The sequence below is a fragment of the Brachyhypopomus gauderio genome, chromosome 1, assembly GCF_052324685.1.
Source record: "Brachyhypopomus gauderio isolate BG-103 chromosome 1, BGAUD_0.2, whole genome shotgun sequence".
Lineage (NCBI taxonomy): Eukaryota > Metazoa > Chordata > Actinopteri > Gymnotiformes > Hypopomidae > Brachyhypopomus > Brachyhypopomus gauderio.
Window position 1 is genome coordinate 30,503,578 of NC_135211.1, and position 22,503 is coordinate 30,526,080.

Here is a 22,503-nt window from a genome sequence, read left to right on the forward strand (position 1 = left end):
TTGACACAGTCTTCACCACAAATTCTTTCCCATTGTCTGAGGATATCCGATCTGGAAGTCCCCACCTGCTTATGACCTCTATTCACAAAAACTTGGCAACCAACTAAGCGTCTTTCTGCTTTGTTGGATAAGCTTCAGGCCATCACAAAATCACAAAAAATCTATTCACAACGATTTGCATATATCTATGTAATGTAGTGTCCACACCCTGCTGTCAATCACATCCCTGACTGTGTTTCTCTTCCATGTTTGTCATTCCGTGAGTTGGGTTTACCCTATTCCCCACCTCAGTTCAGCCATGTTTCATCTATGTCATTTAAACCCCTCGCTTTTCCCTAGTAATTGTCAGTGTTCACTGCTTTGGTTTTCTGGCTTGCTCACTATTCCTAGATGCTGTTGTTGCACACTCCTGGTTTGGGTTTGGTTTCTCCTCACACCTCCCTCTGCTGAGCTTCGTCTGGTTCGTCTGTATTTCCTGGAACATGTCATCCTGCATCCTGATTTCTCTCTTAGCTGTTCTGGGACTTTTGGCTTGTGTTCTCTGTCTCACCCTCTCCTCATTTCAAATGCTATTTATGTTGTTCAGTTAGGTTTCAGTTTCTACTTTGCCTAGTTCTGTTAACCATTCTTCTCATTTTGTCTGTCATATAGGTTGCTTTTGTGTATAGTCAGTCTAGTATCTAGTATGTCCAGTTCATTACAATCTCTTATCCTCACACATAGGACCTCTGCGAGTTGGAATGGCACCAGGAGGAACCATCACACCCCTCCAAAGATTGTTCTTCAGGCAGATAGTACATCCACCAAAAACATAATAATTTGTTCAAGCAAACATGGTGCCCCAAAATCACTCCTTTGTATTATATCTCCTAACTTCCCCCTTGTAACATGAGGTAACCCATGTGCCTCCTGTAACCTCTTTTTGATCATTTCAAATATTAATCTTGCTTAACAAGTACATTCACAAACCTACTTTAAATCCATCTCACCTGTCACTGCACACATTCAATCCTTTCTCTCTTAAACTGTCAGGTAGGGCTACGCCCCCTCTTCTAGCTGTCACTCCGGTCATCTGTTCCTTGTGCCTGTTTTCCTTGTTTATCCCACCCTGTTTCTATGCTTTCTTTCTGTCTGTCACCCCTGTCGTCAGTCCTGTCCATGTCTTCTGTGTAAACTTGTTTAGATCCGTTCCCCAGTTAGTCCAGTCCGTGTCTTCTGTTGTTCACCTTGTCTTGTCTGTCCCGCTTTCCTTGCTTTCAGCTCAGGTGGTTCTAGTTTGTCTTGATTTGTTTGCCACTTGTACTCCCTGTGTTTCAGTGCCTCTTTGTAAGTCATTGTGTTAGTAATCTCTGGTTTATTGTATTCTAGTCTGTAAGTTATTCCTGTGTTTCTATCCTCATTCCTAGTTCTTGCATTTGTTGTATTCTTTGTCTTTTGTTATCTGAGTTATCCTGTCTGCTTATTGGATTCTTGATCTGTAAACACTCTTCCATGCTTCCAAGACCAACCACTTCTGCTAGTTTGCTCCTCACTGGTAAGTGTAGCCCCTTCTGTATTTTGGCTTGCAGAATTGACTGCTCCATTTGATTAGAGTCTGTATCATGTCCTGCGACATTTCTCCTGACTTGAAGGATACTCGACACATAGGCCCTCGGGATTTCTTCCTGTCCCAGTGGTTCGATGACAATATTATTAGCATGTACATTTTTTGGGAATGTATCTCTCAGCACTCTCCACATTCATCTTCTATTTGCAGAAAACAGCACTGGATCATTCACCACAGTTCCCACAATGTAAATGTGCCGTATTTTTGTCAATTGTGATTCTTACACCGCAATCGAAATTTGTCCTCCACTTTTAACCCATTTGTGCAGTTAGAACACACATACACACACACACACACACACACACACACACACACACACACACACACACATTAGTGATTACTAGGGGGCTGTGGATCACACGTGCCCAGAGCGGTGGGCAGCCCTAGCCCGGGGAGCAGTTGGGATTAGGTGCCTTGCTCAAGGGCACCTCAGTCATGGCTTCAGGTCTGGGAATCGAACCCAAGACCCTCCGGTCACAAGACCAGTTCCCTACCACCAGGCCATGACTGCCCCATCAACTCCATCCAGCTTTCTGAATAATCTCTTCCATAGTTGGAACCCCTAGGGGTTTAGTCAAAAGTCTCTCAACATCGGCTATGGTGACCTGTCCTCCCACCATGATCTCTTCCAACTTAGAAACTTCTCAACTATATCTGACACATCTGTATTCTGCCAAGGCTTGAACTCCATATCCTGTCCTTGAATAATTACTGGACACATAATCTCGGGTCTTTTCCCTTTTACGAGGTGTCGTTTTGTCCTTGCATGTATTGTGTTTTGCAGAAAAGGTGTGTCCCTCTGTGATGTGTGCTCCAGATGTGTCTCCGCCCCTTTCCCAATGTCACGTTAACACCGGATTGGGTGCCTCGTTCCTGTGCTCCATTGGATGGACTAGTTCAAGGTCAAAGAGTTTGTCATATGCACAGAGGAAACAGGTTTCCTTAGATACAATGAAAAACTTACTTTGCTCCTCGCTAAGAATGCCAACCATGTCATTAACAAACACCTAAGAATGTGTGTGTGTGTGTATATATTAGGGATTGTAGCTGGTGTGCTAGTCTGAGTTGTCTGGCAGGCGAAGTAAAGGTGTGTGGTGATAAAAACGCATTAAACCCCTTTTGTTACCCCGCATAAAGCCTTCCTTTGTGTTCTTGGCCTGGACACTACAGAGATCAATTTTATTTTACTATTCACCCTTTTCTTTACTTCTACACACTCCTGTACTGGATGTCATCCAACTGTACTGGAACAACCCTCTTGAAGTTGAAGGACCCTTGAACTCCAGATCTTCATTGTCTCCATTCTCACTTTCATTAGAGCTATCATTTTCTGAGTCTTCTTCCAGAATTCTCCTGATTTTGTTGGATCTTGACTGATCACTGGTAGCTGACGATATATTCTCTTAAACCTGCTTCTCATGAGGTGGAGGTCTCTTTACGGGTCCCTATGTGAGATGGGTGCCTCAATTTCTGTCGTTAGCCTTTCTGTTTCTATTGCATTTTCTCCTATGTCTTCTGCACTTTTCTATTGAAACCTTTCTATTTCATTTTCTAACAACTGGAGAATACCAAGCTCTTCCTGTCTCTTCTCTTTGCCTTATACATTGACACAAGCGCATGCACTTTTTAAAATACATCTGGGATTAGGGCCCCATCCAGAGGTTATGGTTGATCTATGTCAGGCCAAAACGTATGCCATTTGTCTGATTTCTTTGTTATGCCTTTAACTAAAGGCTTATTCTTCTACATAAGCAGGTATAATTGCTTTTACCGTTTTACTGTACTTGTTTTGCACTTATATTCTCGAGGCATGACGTCTACTCTGTAATCATACAAATATTGACCTAAATATTTGGTCACATGATCAATTGTTTTTACCATTTCCTAGCAACAAGGGGTGGCTCAACTTACCCTTTGGCTCAACTTATCCCAGTCTCCCCTACTTATGAGAACATTGTACCATGTCAAGATATGCGATGAATGGATGAGAATGGATGAGGAGCAGGTTACAGTCTTTTTATTGGAAGAGTGACACAAAAACAACATATCAGGACTCATTAGATCAACAACTGACAAGCACATAGACAAACATACACGCTTAAATAAAGAACTAAAACAAGACACGAGTGCTACACATAAGGTTAACAAGGCAAGAGGCAGAAGCGACAAATGACACAGACGAATACACACCCACCATGTATGACCATATGGATAGACAAACACATGGACATGCCCGGAGGAAGGAGTCAGGGCCTGTACCATGACAAAAGTATAGTGGTAATAGAATGACAATGGAAATGTTTAATCTTTAGATAACTAGTTTCTGGTTAATTACTACTGAATATATAATTCAACAATGCAGACCTGCAAGGGAACCTATTTGGTCTTGTTAAATATTTCTGACCACTCATGAATATTTTTATATTGTCTATATTTATAATTTATTGGAAAGAAAGGAAACCTTTCTTAATGTAAAGGAAACAATTGAAATGTTAAGTTTAATTTATGCATGCAGACATCATTTGCCTCCCTATATTGGCATAAAAAGATCAAATATAAGCAAAAGTAATTGTTTTTTAGTAACCTCCACAATTGCCACAGACTAAATCCCCAAAATACAGCAGGATGACTTGTATATATACACACACACTATATACATTCATAGTGTGTGTAGGTATAGTTAAAGTACACTTATAGCTGTCTCCACAGGTTACTCATTACACCTCCATAGGCGCTTGTAGGGCTAAAATATAGGCTACATATAGATGTTTCCACAGCTTTTCAGTTGGATAGATTATATAGATAAAATATAATAGTTTAGTATAAGCCCATCAGCATAGACCACAACAACAACACATGCAAATTTTATGTTGTTTAAAACTGACTGCATACAAGTTAGTAAAATACACATTTTATCAACAAAATTACATAACACTAATGCTAATTCCTTTTCAAATGCATAGCAAATCATAAATCAGTAGACATGCTTAAAAGGTCTACATCCAACTCTTAATATTAAATCTACTTTTTCCAGTTATTGTAATACAGAGATGTCGATATAAGTAATGATAGTGGCTGTATTTTTAAACAGAGGTGGAAGTAAAACACTGTGCAAGTCTCCAGACTTTACCTCTCAAGTCCCAAGTCGTGTCTCGAGTGTGGAAGGAATCATGTAAGTCAGGTGCAGTCAGTATTGGGGATACGCTGTCGCATGGGCAAGTCAAGCTGTGTATGATCAATAATGAGTCTGGCAGGGATGAGCTGGGTGGAAATAAGGCTAAAGGGTGGCGAACTTTACCATGTTTTTACCATGTCGCACACCATAAGTCCAAGTCTAGTACTGAGTCACGTATCTTCAAGTCAAAGTCAGGTAAAGTTTTGGCTTAATTTTCTCCCATTTTCTCTCCAAGCCTAATTTAAAGTCATTCTGCTGATCCCCCTACCCCATGCCTCTATGACACATGATGCCAAGCAATGCATCTAGCACTAACTGCCTTTCTCAGCAAATCTGCATACATATCCATGATGTTGCAGTGACTGACAGGGCAGTAAAGCCTCTCTTCCACCCAGAGTGCAGTGCCAATTTGAGCAAGAGCAGTTTTATAAATTAATTCGTATTAATCTCCCACCGGTTGTATATATGTCTATATATAGAAGAGGTTTTTACAGTATAACGCAGCAACATGTTGCAGGATAGTCTTCTGCCTTCACTTTTGACTCAGTACCGTAGACAAAGTAAAAATACGGTTTTTCTTTCCATCGGTAGGCCACTTTGGTGATGGGAATCAGCTCAACGCTTTGTTGCTGAAATACAGAGAATATTCTGAATTAGTTCCCACAAGGACGTTCTTGGGAGAGAAATCTGCTTTTACACAGGTTGCAAAATCTCCTCCATCATGCAGCACAACTGAATTGCAAACGCAGCAGGTACCTGGTGCAGGATACGACCTGTCTGGGAATATTTGTTGCGATGCTCAAGGACCATTTTATTAGATGCTTCAACCAGAGCAGGGTGTGGGAACCCGTTTAATGGATACACCTGTAATTACAAGAATAAGGAGAAAGCAGAGATGTTCTGTAAGGACATGCATAACATTTGATAATGTTTGTTATTGCACTTGTCATTTTATGTTATGGTTTTACTTATTTCTAAGTGTCAGCTTCTACGTATCGGCTTTGAAACCTGTATTTCAACAGCATTCTAGTTCAATGTCTTGAACCTACAATGGTATCTTGAACCTACTGTAGTGGCTACAATACATACTGTGAGTTAAGGTCTAAAACACTTTTGTAAATCTCCTTGGATAAGAGCATCTGCTAAATACCAAAAATGTAAATGTAACTGTAAATGTAAGCATTACTTGTTTTGTAAAATGAATGCAGGATAGTTTTCAGTATTCACACAGTAAAATATTTCATATACAGTGAGGAAAATTAGTATTTGAACACCCTGTGACTTTGCAAGTTCTCCCACTTAGAAATCATGGAGGGATCTGAAATTTTCCTCCTAGGTGCATGTCCACTATGAGAGAGATAATCTAAAAAAAATCCGGAAATCGCAATGTATGATTTAAAAAATAATTTGTGTGTTACTGCTGCAAATAAATATTTGAACACCTGCCATTCAGCAAAAATTCTGGCCTTCAAAAACCTATTAGTCCACCTCCAGTCCACTTATTAATCTAAATTAGAAGCACCTTTTTGAGGTTGTTAGCTGCATAAAGACACTTGTCCACCCCACACAATCAGTAAGACTCCAACTACTAACATGGCTAAGACCAAAGAGCTGTCCAAAGACACCAGAGACAAAATTGTAGACCTCCACAAGGCTGGAAAGGGCTACGGGGCAATTGTCAAGCAGCTTGTTGAAGTTTCCCCTGCTTAAATCAGCACACGTCCATATGGATGATCCAGAGGAGTCCTGGGAGAAAGTTCTGTGGTCAGATGAGACCAAAATAGAACTTTTTGGTCTTTATTCCACTCGCCGTGTTTGGAGGACAAAGAATAATCAGTACCATCTCAAAAACACCGTCCCTACTGTGAATCATGGGGGTGGAAGCGTCATGTTTGGGGGTGTTTTTCTGCACATGGGACAGGACGACTGCACTGTATTAAGGAGAGGATGACCAGGGCCATGTATTGCAGGATTTTGGGGAACAACCTCCTTCCCTCAGTTAGAGCATTGAAGATGGGTCGTGGCTGGGTCTTTCAACATGACAATGACCCAAAGCACACAGACAGGATAACCAAGGAGTGGCTCCGTAAGAAGCATATGAAGGTTCTGGAGTGGCCTAGTCAGTCTCCAGACCTAAACCCTATGGAAAATCTTTGGAGGAAGCTCAAACTCCTTGTTTTTCAGAGACAGCACAGAAACCTGGCTGATCTGGAGGAATGGGCCAAAATCCTTGCCACAGTGTGTGGCAAGGAAACGTTTGACCTCTGATATTGCAAACAAAGGCTACTGTACCAAATATTAACATTGACTTTCACAGGTGTTCAAATGCAGCACTAACACACAAATAAATAAAAAAAAATCATACATTGTGATTTCCAGATTTCTTTTTAGATTATGTCTCTCACAGTGGACATGCACTAAGATGAAAATTTCAGACCCTTTTCTATGTGGGAGAACTTGCAAAGTCGCAGGGTGTTCAAATACTTATTGTCCTCACTGTAATTACAGAATCAAACAGACATCAATGCTATTATTAAACAATAGAAGTAGAAGTTCACATTGTCTAACCATTGGCTGGGTATCTTTGAAGAGTGGTTTTCCAGAGACTTCACCCAACTTCGTTACATTCAGACCACTTGACTGCTCCACCACAAAATCCTGCACATTGTTTTTCCTGGTGTGAACAGTGCAGGTTTGACAAATCCTTCTTCTTCAGTAAAATCTGCAGTATTGTTATTATACTTCAGACTAATTTCTCAGCTATTAATCATAAAAATATCCAGCTATTACAATAATTTTAAGTAAAGCGAATGGTGTGTACATTTAAATTGAGATGAAACATGCAAGAGTGAGTAATAAAGATCTGAACCAGAACCCATGGTGTGAGGTGACAAATGGTATGTGTGATTTCAAAAATCTGGGTATTGAGATGAAAGTGAGTTACCATTCCACTGTAAGCTTGATGTATGAGAGCAGCTGGCGTTTCCCTTTACAGGTCTCACATTCCTTGGTTCCCTGACCAGAACAGTTGGAACAGCTGGGTAGGCCAAAGGAAGTCCAGGAAAAATTAGGAAGAATCTACATCACAGTCCTGTTAATTAATGTGTAATAGCGTATGTACATATACTTTGTGTTTCGCTGTACATGTATCCTGCATGGCATATTTAAATAAGCCATGGTCACATGTCGAATGTAGGGATGCACCTAAATTAATATTTGGGGCAGAATATTTATTGAACTATATATACTACCAGTCAAACGTTTGGACTAACCTACTCCGTTTATTTGTATTATTTTTGACATAAACAGGGAAGATGCCAAATCAATTAAAGGAAACATTAATTAACATTAAGGAAACATCTTTGAAGTAACTGTGTTTAGATGACAGCTGTGCACACTCTTGGTGTTCTGTTAACCAGCTTCATGTGGCAGCACCTGTGATGCTTCTCCATCAGTCCAGAAGATGTTCTCACATACAGCGACCTTGTAGAGTGAGGAATTACAGTTCTCAAATAAAACTGTATACTGGGGTTCGCTCTGCGTGAACCAGTGAGTGCGTTTTACGCATCATTCTTTGCAGTGTTCTCCGTAATTATATGTTACGTCAATGTTATGTAATTTATCTGACAAATTTTATGTTGCATTGTGTTCTGGGTTTGAAAAGTGCTGGAATTTTGGCTAAAGTACTTAAGAATGCTTGATTGTAATTGTATTTCGTTTCACAACAAATAGCTGTCTGACTGAATAGTTCGCTTGTATTATGTTTACAAATACATTTACAAATAACACCGCGCAGAAACACAAACATAATGTCAGGAGATACATTGTTACTGTTAAAAATGCATTTCCAATAAAGTGACTATTGCAAAAACTCTCACTAAAGTAACTTGTAATCTAATGTAGTTACGTTTAAAATCTGGTAATCAGTAATGTAACTAAGTTACCTTTTAAAGGAGTAATCAGAAATCGGATTACTTTTTCAAGGTAACTAAGCCATCACTGTGTGTGTGTGTGTTATTAGACACTGTTAAGCTGTAACGATTGTAGTAACTTTTTAGTTTGGCTCAAATGTTTGAAAAATCTTGAAAAAAAAAATTTGAGAAACTGGCTGCCCAGATGTGACTCGCTGTGTAAAAATGACGTGTTAATGTTACACTAGAGCAATTAGCTTTAGCCATGGAGCAAAGGTCTATAGCGGGGGTTGGCCATTTTCAGATGGATAATTTCAGTTGATGAATATTCAGTGCATCCCCAAGCCGAATGGATGTATAACTGATAGCCCTGCTTGTCATTTCCCAACCATTGTGTGTCTGGTATTAGTGGGAACACTGGAGATATTGTAATTGGGCTGTGTGGCACTGAGCAAGTCCATGTTGGCTAAAGCAGAGTGCAGCACCAGGACAGCCTGTGTGCTAACGTGTTCACATACTTCTTTTGCCCTGTGCCATTGCATGAAGCACATCTCTCCTCCCCCGAGTCCTGTCCGCTGCACGATGAACATGTTGTCTGCAATCACACATTGCAAGGGTTCATTCCAAATCAATTTATATAGTTTTTTAACGAAATGTAAAAAGACAAAGGCATTATTTTTTTATATATGGAATGGAACATTTCAACATTTATTCTGGACATATTGTATGTAGAATCAATATTCATATTGATCTATAAATATGAAATATGATACGAAAAGCCTTGATTGTCATTCAGAAAGTTGAGCCTCAACCTCAGCATTTCCCATAATTCTGTGCTGGTTATAGTTGTTTTGCATATGCAGACTGAAGCGTTCTATGTTCACTTTAAATATTTCAGGGTTCATTCCATATAATATAAATAAAAGACACATCAGTGTTCACTATTTATTGTACTTGGCATACAATAAAAATAAAATAAAGTTAAGAATCACTTACAGACCCAGCACCAGCACACGTCTTACATTGAATCCTTCCTGAGGCTGAACATGTTTCACATGGCTATGAAAGAAAGAAATTCAAAGAATTAGTAAATACCCATTTTTGCATCCATCTTATTTTTCTTCAATGCAAATATACAATATTGCCATAGTTACTGTGTAAAGTGAAATGAGACTGCCATGGCGATTTGTGTATGCCTGTCTGCCAGTGTCCAATATCTGACATTAGGAATGTTATTAGCATATTATTAGCAAGTTAATGATGTAAAATAGGGTGTATATATGAGTACATAATTTAAACTGAAAATATTTTTGGACATGATTTATTACCAGCAGTGTTAGTAATCACATATTTTTGGACCAATGTGAGTATGGCCATGTAGCTCCTTTATAACCACCCACTGAACAGAACTCAAGCCATTACATTAAAGCTTACAGAGAACAGTTTTCAATAAAAATAATTGAGAACATCTGAATGATGTCATTGCACAGGCTCCACAATCAACAGGCAGATGCTTGTTGATACAAAATGCAGTAGACGGGAGATGCCCGTTTTGAAGTTCGACCTGCTACGTTTTAGCCATTTGAACATAAACGCTATTCTCATTGTCTATTTTATGTGGGTGTAGGACATTTTCCAAGGCATCCACTCCCTAGCCACTCGTGATTTTCAGTCTTTGGTTGTTTTCTGCTGATCTGCCACCCAGCGTTTATCTAGGAGTCACATATTGTGACACAGCAGCCAATCACACGAGTTATCTGCTGAGTGATTGCAAAAACCTGGATGAGCTTTGGTTTCAGGGGCCAGGACTGAATATCAGGAATGTAGTTAAGTCATAACTGCATGATGCAAGATTTTGGTTATTAAACGCAGCCAGTTTAGTAGTCTTTACCTTGACCGACTGTGAGTTGGGGATTTCCAGTTCCTGCCGATTGTCTTTAAACATGACAGGAGCCATAACCGGCATCTCCCATGCTCCAGGAGGCGGCTGTGCAAAAGGGTTCATTGTCTGACCTTTTGCCAAAAACATCACAAGCATTAAGGGCACCATTACCTGGAAGCATATAACTGATTCCTCTCAGAAATTCCCAGAAACATCGTTACCTTCATAGGGCTTCGTGGCCCATTCGGTTTTCCGGGACTCCGTGAAGGTCTCCAGACGATACTGTGGAAGAGGAAGAGCAAATATCACATGTGGTCATCTCAACAAAAGGATGCAGAAGAAAGGCAGAGTGGGCCAATCGGGTAGAGACTATTTGACATGTATGTCTTAGAGAGAGGAACCACATACATTTCTGTCTGCAACTTGAAAAACATGTTTTATGCCTATCCTCGAGTATACACAAATGCTATTATTTTCTGGATTAGAAAGCTACTGTATTTAATGCAGCTATTCAGTGTGTAAATTACACGGTAGGTGTTGAACTGCTCCATGCCGGTAATCACGCCATCTTTCGCTGGATCGGATGAATAACAGCACTGACTGCTTGCGAAGCTGATGAAGGCCTCTCGGGCAGACTCCTCTGAGAGGTTGGGAATGCTGGAGAGAAGAACCAAGAGCAGTCAGATGCAGCTCAGCTCCATGGGTGCAGAGTGAAAATGAAACATAACCCTTCTGTTTGCTCCCCCTTCCACCATGTTGAGTATAAACTCTGAATTAACTGGAGAACTGCAAACAGTTGATCATTTGTTTTGGCGATGACGCATTACGTTATTCTTTAGCATGAGCGTGCAATGTTGAGCACAAACATGTTCTAACCAAACACCGCTAAACCGGAAATGTTTCTTACATGCCCTAAACAACTCGTTTTAAAGCTAACTGGTATTACAAGGTATAATACTAAATTAGCAGACTTTTCATGAAATGAGTATCATTCGATAATAAAATAGGGAACAAGCTCAATTATTCATCCGGACCTGTAGTGTCTCAGCATTTCTTTGCGCAGTGGAGGCCTACGTTACGTTACCGTTATGTTTTTTTCTAGTCAAAGCGAAAATCATAAAACAGATCGTAATGGATAACGGCAAACTGTAGATAATAAGCAACGGTATCCGGCATTCCACACTCCCACACACCATGACATCCACACACACACCTAGTGTTTTGACAGGATCGCTTCCACTGAACCATTTTGCTTGTGCCAATTTCCTAAACATGCCTAAGGTTTCAGAGGGAAGAAAGGTGGGACTAAGGCCTTGAGTAACCTTATGCCAATTTCTCACTTATCAACTAGCTAACCTAACCCCTCGCATACGAGGAAGGTTCACGTGCGCTCGGCGGAACACGCGAAGGACGAGCTCTGCTCTGCTGAACTAAATTCCACCACTGCATGTGCACTTCTCGTGTTGCAGGTCAAAGCGTGCTCATGAGTTCCCTCTATGCGCCCTTACTGATGATTGCAAAAAGTCTCTCACCTTTTTTCAGCTTTAGAAAAATCACAAGACTTGTTTTTGTTGTTTGTTGATGGGTATCCACTTGAAACTAAATGCAATTTACTTAATAATAATAGCGTTTCATTAGCGTTTTTTTTTGTTTGTTTATTTTTAAGGAAACATTTTTCTGCACTGTCCTTCAGTTTGAGAAGTACTCCTTGCAGTTGCGCCACAGGCAAAACCCAACATGCTGTTGCATATTCTTGTAGTGAGCCAGTTGCAACTTCATCTCATGTTCAACCTTTGGAGGCCCAACTCGGTCCCCAAAAGCAATGTAGTTCTTCCAGTGTTTCTTTTGAAAGCAATGATTCAAGGGCCTACTAAAGATTCAACCAGAGAAATGTGTGCATCCATCGTAACCAATCTGCAAGGGAGTGGGATTTCCAACAGTTTGATTTCCTCAGTTGTAGGAGATTTGGAAGAACTAACAAATGAGCTTTGTTCCCAAGCAAAACATTCAGTCACGTCTATTTTACCTACAACTGGTCCCAATCTGTGATAAATGAATCTTTTGAAAAATTTGAAAACCCTTTCAGAAATCTGAATACAGAATGGAAAAGAAGTAAATACTTCAGTTTAAAATGGGGAGATGTTGATCCAGTAGAAATAACATTGGGAGTGAGATATGATAACAGGCGAAATCCAAAATCTGGAACTTATGATCATTTTCCTGTAAAGGATACTTTTATATATGTGCCGATTTTAGAATAACTGAAGTTCATGTGCAGAAATCCAGACATTTGTGTTTTTCTAAAGAATGAGAGTAGATCACACATACACTGACTTTTCTGATGGAAGTTATTTTAAAACTAACCATTTATTTGCAGCCAATAGGTATGCATTACAAATTTGGCTTGAAAAGAGATTCTACATTTAATTCATTAATATATTTTCATGTTTGTGATAACTATTCGTTTGATGTAATGCATGATCTTCCGGAGGGTGTGGCACTGTATGAGATCAAATTGCTTTTTGCATATCTCACAAAGCACTTTATATCAGAATAGGACTTGCTTTCCAGGATTTATGGTTTTGATTGTGGATTTTTAGAATGAAAAAACTGTCCCACTTTGGAGAGTGCTGGCAATGGCATTGGTTTGAATTCTATTCAAACATTGTGTTTAGTAAAAAACATCCCACTGTTGTTTGGTGATATTGTTCCTAATGGAGACAAATATTGGAGTGTCTTATTATTGTTGCTTCAAATAATGAACATAGTTTTTTCACCTTCTCTCACTTCAGGTTTGACTATATATTTTAAGCATTTGATTGTTGACCACCACAAACGATTTAAACAGTTGTATCCACTTAAAAACCTATTACCTAAACAATAATTTTATGATCCATCACCCATCTTCTATAAGGAAAAAAATATTTTTTTAATTTCAAAAACCTAACCAAATCACTAGCTAAAAAGCATCAGATGGACATACTGTAGCTTATCACTGGGAAACCTTCCCACTTAAACAAAATAAATATGGGCCAATTAAATCATTTCATCCCCACTAAAATAATGTAGTAAACAATGAAATGCTTGAAATAATCTTGTCAAAAGACATTTTCACAACTAGCTGGGTTAAAGTTCATGGCGTAGAGCAGGGGTCGGCAACCTTTGGGACATGGAGTGCCAACTTTAACGTGTCTAGGCAATGAATGTGCCACTATCAACAAATGAAATTGGAGCGGGGGGGGGGGCATTGTTTGGTCAAATAAGTGATATACTTTTGATTGAAGATCAAATTTGTTTTGTTACAAAGAAGCTATTCACAGAGAAATTTGATGAGCAGCATCACCATGCATTCAGAGTATTACAAAATGAGGAAATGTGTTTAATAAAAATATATAAGCTTAAATTCCACAATGTTTTTAATATTCAAAGTGCATATGATGTTGAAGATGAAAGTTTGTACATTTTACCTTAATTTACAATGTTTTAATTCAAATGCAAGGAAAAAACTAAAATAAAAAAGTATTTTTTTACAAATGATTTATTATTCTAATTGTAACATTTTCATAGTGTTTTTAGCTAACTATTTAGGGAGTGATACTAACACTACTGAAATAGTTTAAAAACAGAACATCTCAAATGGTATTTTTAAAATCTGTTCTGAGAGTTAACAAAGTAACTCACCAAGTGTTTTAACTATTTTGAAAGTGTTAATTTAACTCTCAGAGTGTGGAGCTATATAAATCCTTAAAAAGTGTTAAAATTGACTCTCTGGGAGTTAATTCAACACTGGTCTTTTTGTTGTGTACTTTATAATGCACATGTACAAAACGGGCTCGGATAGGCTACATGTCTACAAATGAAAGGGCCTTACCTCCAGTCCGGCTGCGTTGTCGGGGTTGGACTGGGAAGTGGTTGGACCGGTGGGGGAGGGAGAAACCCCCCTAAACACAACATAACAGCGCCGTAAGAGGAACCATACAAACTGGAAGATGTTTATATAACATTACCTTTTCGATAGTTTTAACACATAAACAGCGTAATATTACTCTACAACTGTTGTCTCTCTGCAATAAGGCGGTAGACCACTGCCTCAAACGTGTAGCTTTTTTTTGTTCATTTGACTATAAGAGGCCCCCTCCCTCCCAACTCTTACCGCTAACTCCGGGTACAAGACCCTCATATCCAGGAAAGGAGTTGAACGTAGGAGGGGCTTGCATTCCGCACACTGGTTGATACATGGCTAGAAATACAAGAAAACCACAAGACGCAATCAGGGAGTGAATTGACAAGCAATCTTACGTTATGAAATTAGAGGGACAAGGCAGATGATTAATCAAGAGTTCGATAGATAAATAGAACTGATAAATATAATTTTGTTGTTTGCGTCGTTTGTTTTGAGCTCAGAATCTTGTGTTTAAAGACCTTAATGCATAAACACACCGTGGATTACTTTTGTCAGCCTTTGTATGCAACATAAAACACGCAACATGCATTTCGCGGAGAAATGAGGAGAAACCCAAAACATATCGTTGATTATTGTTTCATTTGAACCTTTGAATAAATAAATAGTAAATATTCAAGTAATTGCAAGCATTCATAAAAAATGTAATTCAATTTATATTTAGATGAGAAGCGAATCTTGTTCACATAGTCACATTCCTTTGTAAATTAGAAAGCCCGAGAATCCCCGTTTGTCCGCGCAGGCGGGGCAAGGGTGTTGGATCGGAATGCAGTTTCTACAAAACAAATCAAATTAAATACAGGCGTAAATAAGGAAAGAAACGGTCGTAAAACTTACCAGGACCGCTTTGATATGCCAGTATAAATACAGGGAGAATCTGTTTAGTAGTTTTACTTATTTTCTTTCCTTAGTCTTTGCAGTTTTCGTGCGAATTGTGCATTGAGCATGTTATATTACACGAGGACTCCACCCCTTCTGCTCTCCGCCCATAAAATTAGACTTTTTTTTTTTTGCTATCGTTTCCATTCTTAAATTGCTCACTGTCCAAAGGACAAAACATCAGCTTCTGATTGAGAAATTTCATGTTGTTTATTCTGTACTTTATTTTATTAATGTTACGATTTTTGTTTGTATGCTATATCAGTTACATTTGATGTATAGGCTAATCATGTTGAGAGTATTCTCTTTGACAGTGGTAATCATTATTACATTTGATCATTTGATCATTTTAAAGATAGGTAATAGGCTATAGGTTATATATTCCAGGAACATAGCCTTTGTCAATTTGAACTACTGGTGTCTTCCAAAGCCCTGAGACCGACGTAAAGTTGCTCCTGGATTTTTTTAATCCACCAACAAATGGATCGTATTCTGGAGGGGCAATAGGTATGGGAAGCCGAACACCTCAAAAACTGGTCTATACCACTTCGATACGCAGTGCTGGGTAGCTCATAAACAAGCCTGGAAGAATCTGCTGCGTGCTGGGTACGGATATGAGGTCACGTATGAGCTGACTTGCATTCTATAATGTGGAGTACAGCCTATAGGAGAGGTAAGGACACGGTTCCAACTCCTCAGTAATGAAAGTAGCTATTGGCTATCCTAAAGGTCGCTAGAAATCGCTAAATGACGCCATCGCCTAATTTACATAATGCATAGAATAACGTTGTGGGAGAGAATAAAAGTGAGTAAAAAACACACAAAATATGTTAGAATTACAAATGAACTCTGAACAAATGAACAATTTCTGTTGCATTCTGATGCATTTGAAATGCTTTGTATAAATCATTTTACGTAAATTACATAAATCAGTTTTTTGCCGTTTTTTTGCAGGAACTGCTATTCTATGTTCAACCCTCCTCCTTCATCCGGGCTTGATGTTTATCTTTTCACAAAGAGGCGCACACTGTGGACGAGGTGAGTCACACACTGTGAGTTAAATGCAGTGATTTATTTCCGTGTCACAATAAAGACGTATTTATATGTACATCCCGCTCTGTACTATGTACCGCTCTGTCAGTCAGCTGCTGCTTTGGGCTTGCGCAGTGTGGCCGTGGAGCGGTGCTCACGGCAGCACCCGCTGCCATAGTTGCCAGGTTCGCGGTTTTCATGCCAAATTGGAATTGTTTAAAGTCCAGCCGCGGGTAAAAATTATGGGGTTGCGGCGTGCGGTTTTTTTTGGGCTACTTTTGAGTTGGGCTACCGCGGGAGTTATACTCGGCGCCACCCCCCAGTCGACAACTTACACTCGCTCGCTCCCCCCCCCCCATGGGTCAACAACTTTGGGCTTTGGGATAGTTTAGGCTTGTGAAGGGCGGGTTTTACACTGACTTTGTGCGGGATATTTTTGTAGGACCTGGCAACCCTGCCCGCTGCTCGCTGAGGACAGTAACTGAAGAGCATGAGTGTTCATCTCAGAGTCTCCAAAGTCTCCAATAACAACACAAAAAGTAGCTAGAGGGTCTGAAACGTTGCTAAATATAACGACAAAGTCACTAAATATAGCGATAAAGTCGCTAAGTTGGCAACACTGGGTAAGGACACGTACCTTTTAATGTGAAACATTTTTAGAAGCTGTCACATAGTTCCGCCCTCTGCCCCTGTCTTGTGCCCCTGAACACCGTACCCTCAAGGCCCAACAGGCCAACCCCATGAGCCATGTGGGAAGGATTAGGGGCCTGAAGGTTAGCTTCACAGCTGCAGTGCTCCCCAGTGCTCCCTACCGTCTCATTAGTTACTCCACCCCTCAACGGCGTCTCTGAGCCAGGTCGAGTGCAGAAGGCCAAAGAGAGGCCTGCACCTACTGGTCCTGTTCTCATGTCCGGCGGAGGGTTACAGAGGCCGCCCGGCATGACCAGTATCCAGCTCCGCAGGCTGCATCTCCAGCGCCCATCCTCGCAACCTGGAAGGGGTCACTTGGCATTCCCGTCCCCACAGCACTCATCCCGTCCCCGTGGCCCGCCTGGGGCCTGGCCACGCCCCCGAAGCCGCCTGGGTACCGTCCCTGGTTCATTCAGCCTTTAGGACCCCCATACTCAAATAGCATCTATTTCTGTCCTGCGAGCTGTTTTGAAAAGATAGCAGATGCCCAAATACGTTCGTTTCCCGCCCCGCCCCCCATTTGCTTGTCTGTTTAGTTTATTACAATAAACCTAATTTTCCTGCGCTTGCGTCTTGCCTGCCCATTCGACTGTTGCAGAAGCATTGTAATAATGTATATTTATAATTTAGATGCAGTGTGTCATGGTACAGCCCCTGACCCCTCCCCTTTGGGCGTGTGTTTATGTCGTCTACGTCTAGTCTCTGCGTCTGTGTATCTTCGTGGGTGTGGTTGTGTCCGAGTGTGTTCATCAGTCTCACCTGTGGCTCGTCTCGTCATCACTCAGGGATTATGTGGTCTGTCTATTTAATGTGCGTGCACGCAGTGTCCCGTGCTCGTCTTTGTTTGAGTCTCGCCACACTTCATGTTTGAGAGTTATATGTGCGCTGTCTGTGCTATTTTGTATGTTTAATAAAGTGACGTTTGTGCGAACCTTCGGACTAGTGCCTCGTCCGTCGCCCTGTGCCCAGCGTCACACAGTGTTTCAATTATGACTCATTAAATGTAGTCATTTTTTAACCCAAAAGTCGTAAACAAAGGAATGTTAATTAAATGTTTCTGAAAATAATTACTAGTTGATTAACAAATGACGAGTTATCATCAGATGAAAAGATTACAGTGCTGCATGTGCATTTCTGACTCTGCAGGTGATGTTGACTGTGTTTCTGCTCCCGACACTTCAGGAGGTTCATATTATGAGTGAGTAGATGATGTATCAGAGTTAGTTTGTTGAGCCAACAAATATTTATACTCAGAAGCAAGGAGAGCACTGCAAGAGCGAACCTGTGGGTTTGAAATAGGGGAGACATTGAAATGTGTTCACTGATGTGTTCACTGTACAAGTGCTCATGAATATAATCGATTCATTAGTACTGTAATTATGGTGATTAGTACTGAAACACAAGTGCATACTCTAATGCAAAATGTCAAATTACCAAAAATACACTAATATGACACAAAATGCAAGACAATGGTTTGTCATTTGCTTTATTTTGCTGGACGTATCTTGTCCCCAATATTGAACTGCTTGTCTTTATAATCATGGTAAAGAATATTTTATTCTGGCAGTGCACTGTGCTAAAACTCTCCAGCCATTCCCTGCCCCCCAAAGCTTATGCTGTGTGTTTTAGACTGTTCAAAATGGCATAATCACACACTATGGTGTGATTTTTGTGTTGGCAAACAATAGATGTGACCACTGTTTTGCAATAAGTCCATTGGGAATGGAGACCAATGTGCACACAATGAGTAAGTCTTAGACCACCATTCGATTTGTGGTTTTAGCATGCTTTTTAAACAAAAATACACTTTTTTACATTTTCAGAATTTCAGAACATGTTGAACTGCTTTGGGAATACTGTCCTGAAGTGTCCTGAAGTGATTTTCTGGTAATGCCAGGCTTATTATTATTATTATTATTATTTTTGCATATAATTCTGTGTATGAGAAAAATTGTAATACAGTTTGGGGATTTTGCAAACAAAATAGGAACTGAATGATGAGTAGCTTTCCTGTCCTGAATTCTGATATGACTCAGGTGAGGAACAGGAAGTATCAGTGATGCCCCACCCTGTTGTAAAATACCAAACAAAGGTACTATTACTGATTTGCCACATGGATATGCAATGCTACTAAAACTGCCATTTCCATTTATGCAATATAGCTTTTGCCTTGCTTGTCTTGCTGTAAAATTCATGAAATATGAAATATTTATACACACACACACACACACACACACATATATATATATATATATATATATATATATATATATATATATATATATATATATATATATATATATATATATATATATATATATGAAAGTGCATACATACATATACATATATATATGACACACACAGCTGCTGTTCCAACCCAATAATCTGCCATGTAGTAATAATCTGCCATATATAGTGCCTAATGGTCTGCCACCACAGTATCTGAGTGAACCCCTTGATTTACTATTACCTGCAATGCCTACTATGTTTTCAAAATGCAGGTTTCTCTTAGTACCCAGAACTAGTGAGCCAAGTAAGAACTTCTCCTATACAGCCCATCGGATATGGAATGACCATCCGACTTTAACTTGGGACCCAATGTTTAAATCTGGGATTAGAAAAGCTCTTATTTACTCTCTTCCTTCCTGGATATTAAGGCGCAGCGCCTGGGGCCTCCAGTCATAGATGTTCGGGTAATCTGAGCTTGTGACACTGTTATCCAGTCACTTCATGGTTGCTCGGCTTTGTGGTGATTATGATGGTAGAATGCGGTTTCTTAGAGAGCCTTCAGGTCTCCCATTTCTCTCCAGCCCTCACGTCTGAACAAGCTGCTGCATGTAGACCTGCCTGAGCTGCACACTGACCTCTGTCACCTGTTGTGTATGAACTGTTCAACTGTTGGCCATCTATACAACTCTAATTAAATCTTGTTTTATCTGCATGCAACCGATGCCGAGGATGGATTAGACATGTTCCACGGTGAAGGAGAATGTGAGATGATGCCAATAGATGAACTGATGTAGTCATGTACATCTACTGTCTCCATCTCCACCAATGTAAAATATGCAGCAACACTAGAGATGCTGATCACTACATTGAAGAAGCTCCACTGTCTGTAATGAAGAGGATATGATCCCTCTTGAGTCATGGTCACCCGGAGGCTTCATCCTTAATTCCACACTGGGAGTTTTTCCTTGTCACTCTTGCCACTGGACTCAAACATTTGTAAAGCATGCTTTGTAGCAATGGGTGTGATAAACAGCACTAATAATAAGTGTAATAAATAAATATGACAGTGTGATTTTGACTTTGTCTTAGATCCATAATAAGAAATGTATAAACACCTCAAAAATACAATCAATATACAAACACAAGTGACATGAATGATTGGTGCTAGTATATATGTGCCCTTATTACTTGGAAACTACTCTGTAAGTCTTATCTAGCAGCCACCGTGACCCTGTCTCTCTGTCTGAGCAGATCTGGTGGGTAAAGGAAACTGAAAGGTGGTGACATTAGTGTGTGGTGGTAAAACATTGGCTGTGTGTGCTGTTTATGTTGGGAAAGTGCTGTCTGCTGGGGTGGGGAGATGCGGCTCGGCTCCCTAATCCTGATGGGGGTATAAAATAAACAGCTCACTGAAGCCTGCTGCACACCGAATGTCCTGCTGCACACTTAACATCCTGCTTCACAGTGAATGTCCTGCTGCACAGTGAATGTCCTGCTGCACACTGAATCTCCTTCGCAATCTGGGAACAGGGGAATCATTTCTCCAACACTGGACCAGAAGATAATGACTCCTGCTACAGGATGCATGTCTAAAGAATGTTTGATCTGCTCATTAGATGTCCAAAATATAACATCTTAATTTCCTGAGTCCTGAGTGTGTTTCCTAAAGAAAAAAAAGATCTGTAGTTACCTTACAAAAAAACAAAATTCTTGCTCTTGGTCACGTGTCAGACTCCCAACAGAAAATAAGAGAAAGCTGCATCTGTACTGAAGTAGGCAATGGTGCTGGCAGGATTAGCTGAACGTCACAGTACACACAAGAACCTGCTGCTCCACAACGCTGCCATTAAACTCTGGTTACTGCATGCATTTCACAGACCAGTCAGCAGGTCCAGATAAATCCAATATTGTCAACAATCCCTTTTAAGCACCTGAAATATTGATCATGCAATGATCTATAGCCATTGATGTTAACACCAATCAGCCTTCAAATGCCATAGATTTGATAAACACTGATATATCATGATAAACACTGATACACTGTGATATACATCTAACATATAAGATGTTGCACAAACCAAACTCCCAAGTAATATCACAAAGTACAAAAGACATGATAAACACATAGTACTGATAAGCATATAGAAAAAGCAGTCCAGAAACTAATTTATGACTTTTGGAACTTCATTTACTGGAAGAGAAAGTGTACGTCATATTGCTGGATTATCGTCATATCCCCACTGTGGTTACAGGTGACGTATTTACATATTTAACACAAATATACAGAACAATCATGCTCATACATGAAGTGTAAACCTGTGACTGTGATAATGAGAGTGGAATGCAATATCACACTCACTCTCTCTCTCTCTCTCTCTCTCTCTCTCTCTCTCTCTCTCTCTCACACACACACACACACACCTTGTAAGCCATGTAAGGCTTGTACAAAACTAAAAACCTCCACCTGGTAATTGGAAACAATTGGAAAATTGCATTTGGGGAAATCACTAAATTGTTTTTTTTGTCTTAACTATTCTTTTAAGTAATACCTAAATCTGACATGTTTCTGCTATAGTCGTGTTATTGATTTTTTGTATGTTTGCTTGTTTAGTTCTTTTTTTCAGTTAATTCCTGTGATGGGGTAAAAAATTACTTTTATTAATTTTAATAGCTGAATGTTTAAAATGATTAACAATGTTATTAATGAACCCATTATTGGTTAAAGATTTTAATTCCTTGTGGATGTTTGATCATTTTATTAGATTAATGCATGTATGTATTTATCAATTATTCAATCATGTTTATTTAATTAATGTATAATTATGATACTGTATGATATGATTATATAATATAATGTATAATATGATTTGTTATACTGATCATTTTTATTATTATTTTTTATATTTTTATATATATTTTTTATATCTTTTAGGGGGTTTAACTGGAAAATGTGGAGCTCAAAGTGTATGTAGTATTAATATTTTAAATTTAATTTTAATTATACTTTTGTCACCTTACGACCACAAACATAAATGTAGATGAAATTTGTAGTGATACACCAACACAAAGAACATAATTGTGAAGTGGAATGGAAATGTTAAATGGTTTTCAAAATTTTAAACAAATAAAAATCTGAAA

The 22,503-nt window shown here is 39.5% G+C and overlaps 1 protein-coding gene and 1 long non-coding RNA gene across 3 annotated transcripts; one reads left to right on the forward strand and one right to left on the reverse strand.

Moving 5' to 3' along the window:
* Window positions 1–3,608: 3,608 nt before the first annotated feature.
* Window positions 3,609–15,532, reverse strand: LOC143516626 (protein SSUH2 homolog). Its single transcript, XM_077008344.1, has 12 exons — window positions 15,373–15,532; window positions 14,728–14,814; window positions 14,446–14,515; window positions 11,102–11,231; window positions 10,796–10,856; window positions 10,584–10,705; window positions 9,689–9,751; window positions 9,211–9,287; window positions 7,726–7,818; window positions 7,350–7,455; window positions 5,538–5,645; window positions 3,609–5,410 (listed from the first exon to the last, which is right to left on the reverse strand). Exons 2-12 carry the CDS (start codon window positions 14,810–14,812, stop codon window positions 5,270–5,272), a joined length of 1,056 nt encoding a protein of 351 aa, XP_076864459.1. The 5' UTR covers window positions 14,813–14,814; window positions 15,373–15,532; the 3' UTR covers window positions 3,609–5,269.
* LOC143516632 (uncharacterized) lies at window positions 15,494–21,334 on the forward strand. Of its 2 annotated transcripts, XR_013131750.1 has the most exons (6): window positions 15,494–16,087; window positions 16,369–16,452; window positions 18,283–18,334; window positions 18,960–19,023; window positions 19,173–19,228; window positions 20,104–21,334. It is a non-coding gene; the product is annotated as an uncharacterized LOC143516632 (long non-coding RNA). The 2 variants fall into 2 exon arrangements; XR_013131749.1 differs by lacking the exon at window positions 20,104–21,334 and having other exon boundaries at window positions 15,499–16,087; window positions 19,173–19,354.
* Window positions 21,335–22,503: the final 1,169 nt, after the last annotated feature.

What these genes read in the sequence shown, in the direction of transcription:
- LOC143516626 (XM_077008344.1), bottom strand. Translation starts at nt 14,812, where the DNA reads ATGTATCAACCAGTGTGCGGAATGCAAGCCCCTCCTACGTTCAACTCC. An exon ending in AATGGCACAGGGCAAAAGAA is followed by an intron (nt 7,819 to 9,210) that starts GTATGTGAACAC and finishes TGGCCTACCCAG; the next exon opens with CTGTTCCAACTGTTCTGGTC. An exon ending in ATCAAGCTTACAGTGGAATG is followed by an intron (nt 7,456 to 7,725) that starts GTAACTCACTTT and finishes TGTTCACACCAG; the next exon opens with GAAAAACAATGTGCAGGATT.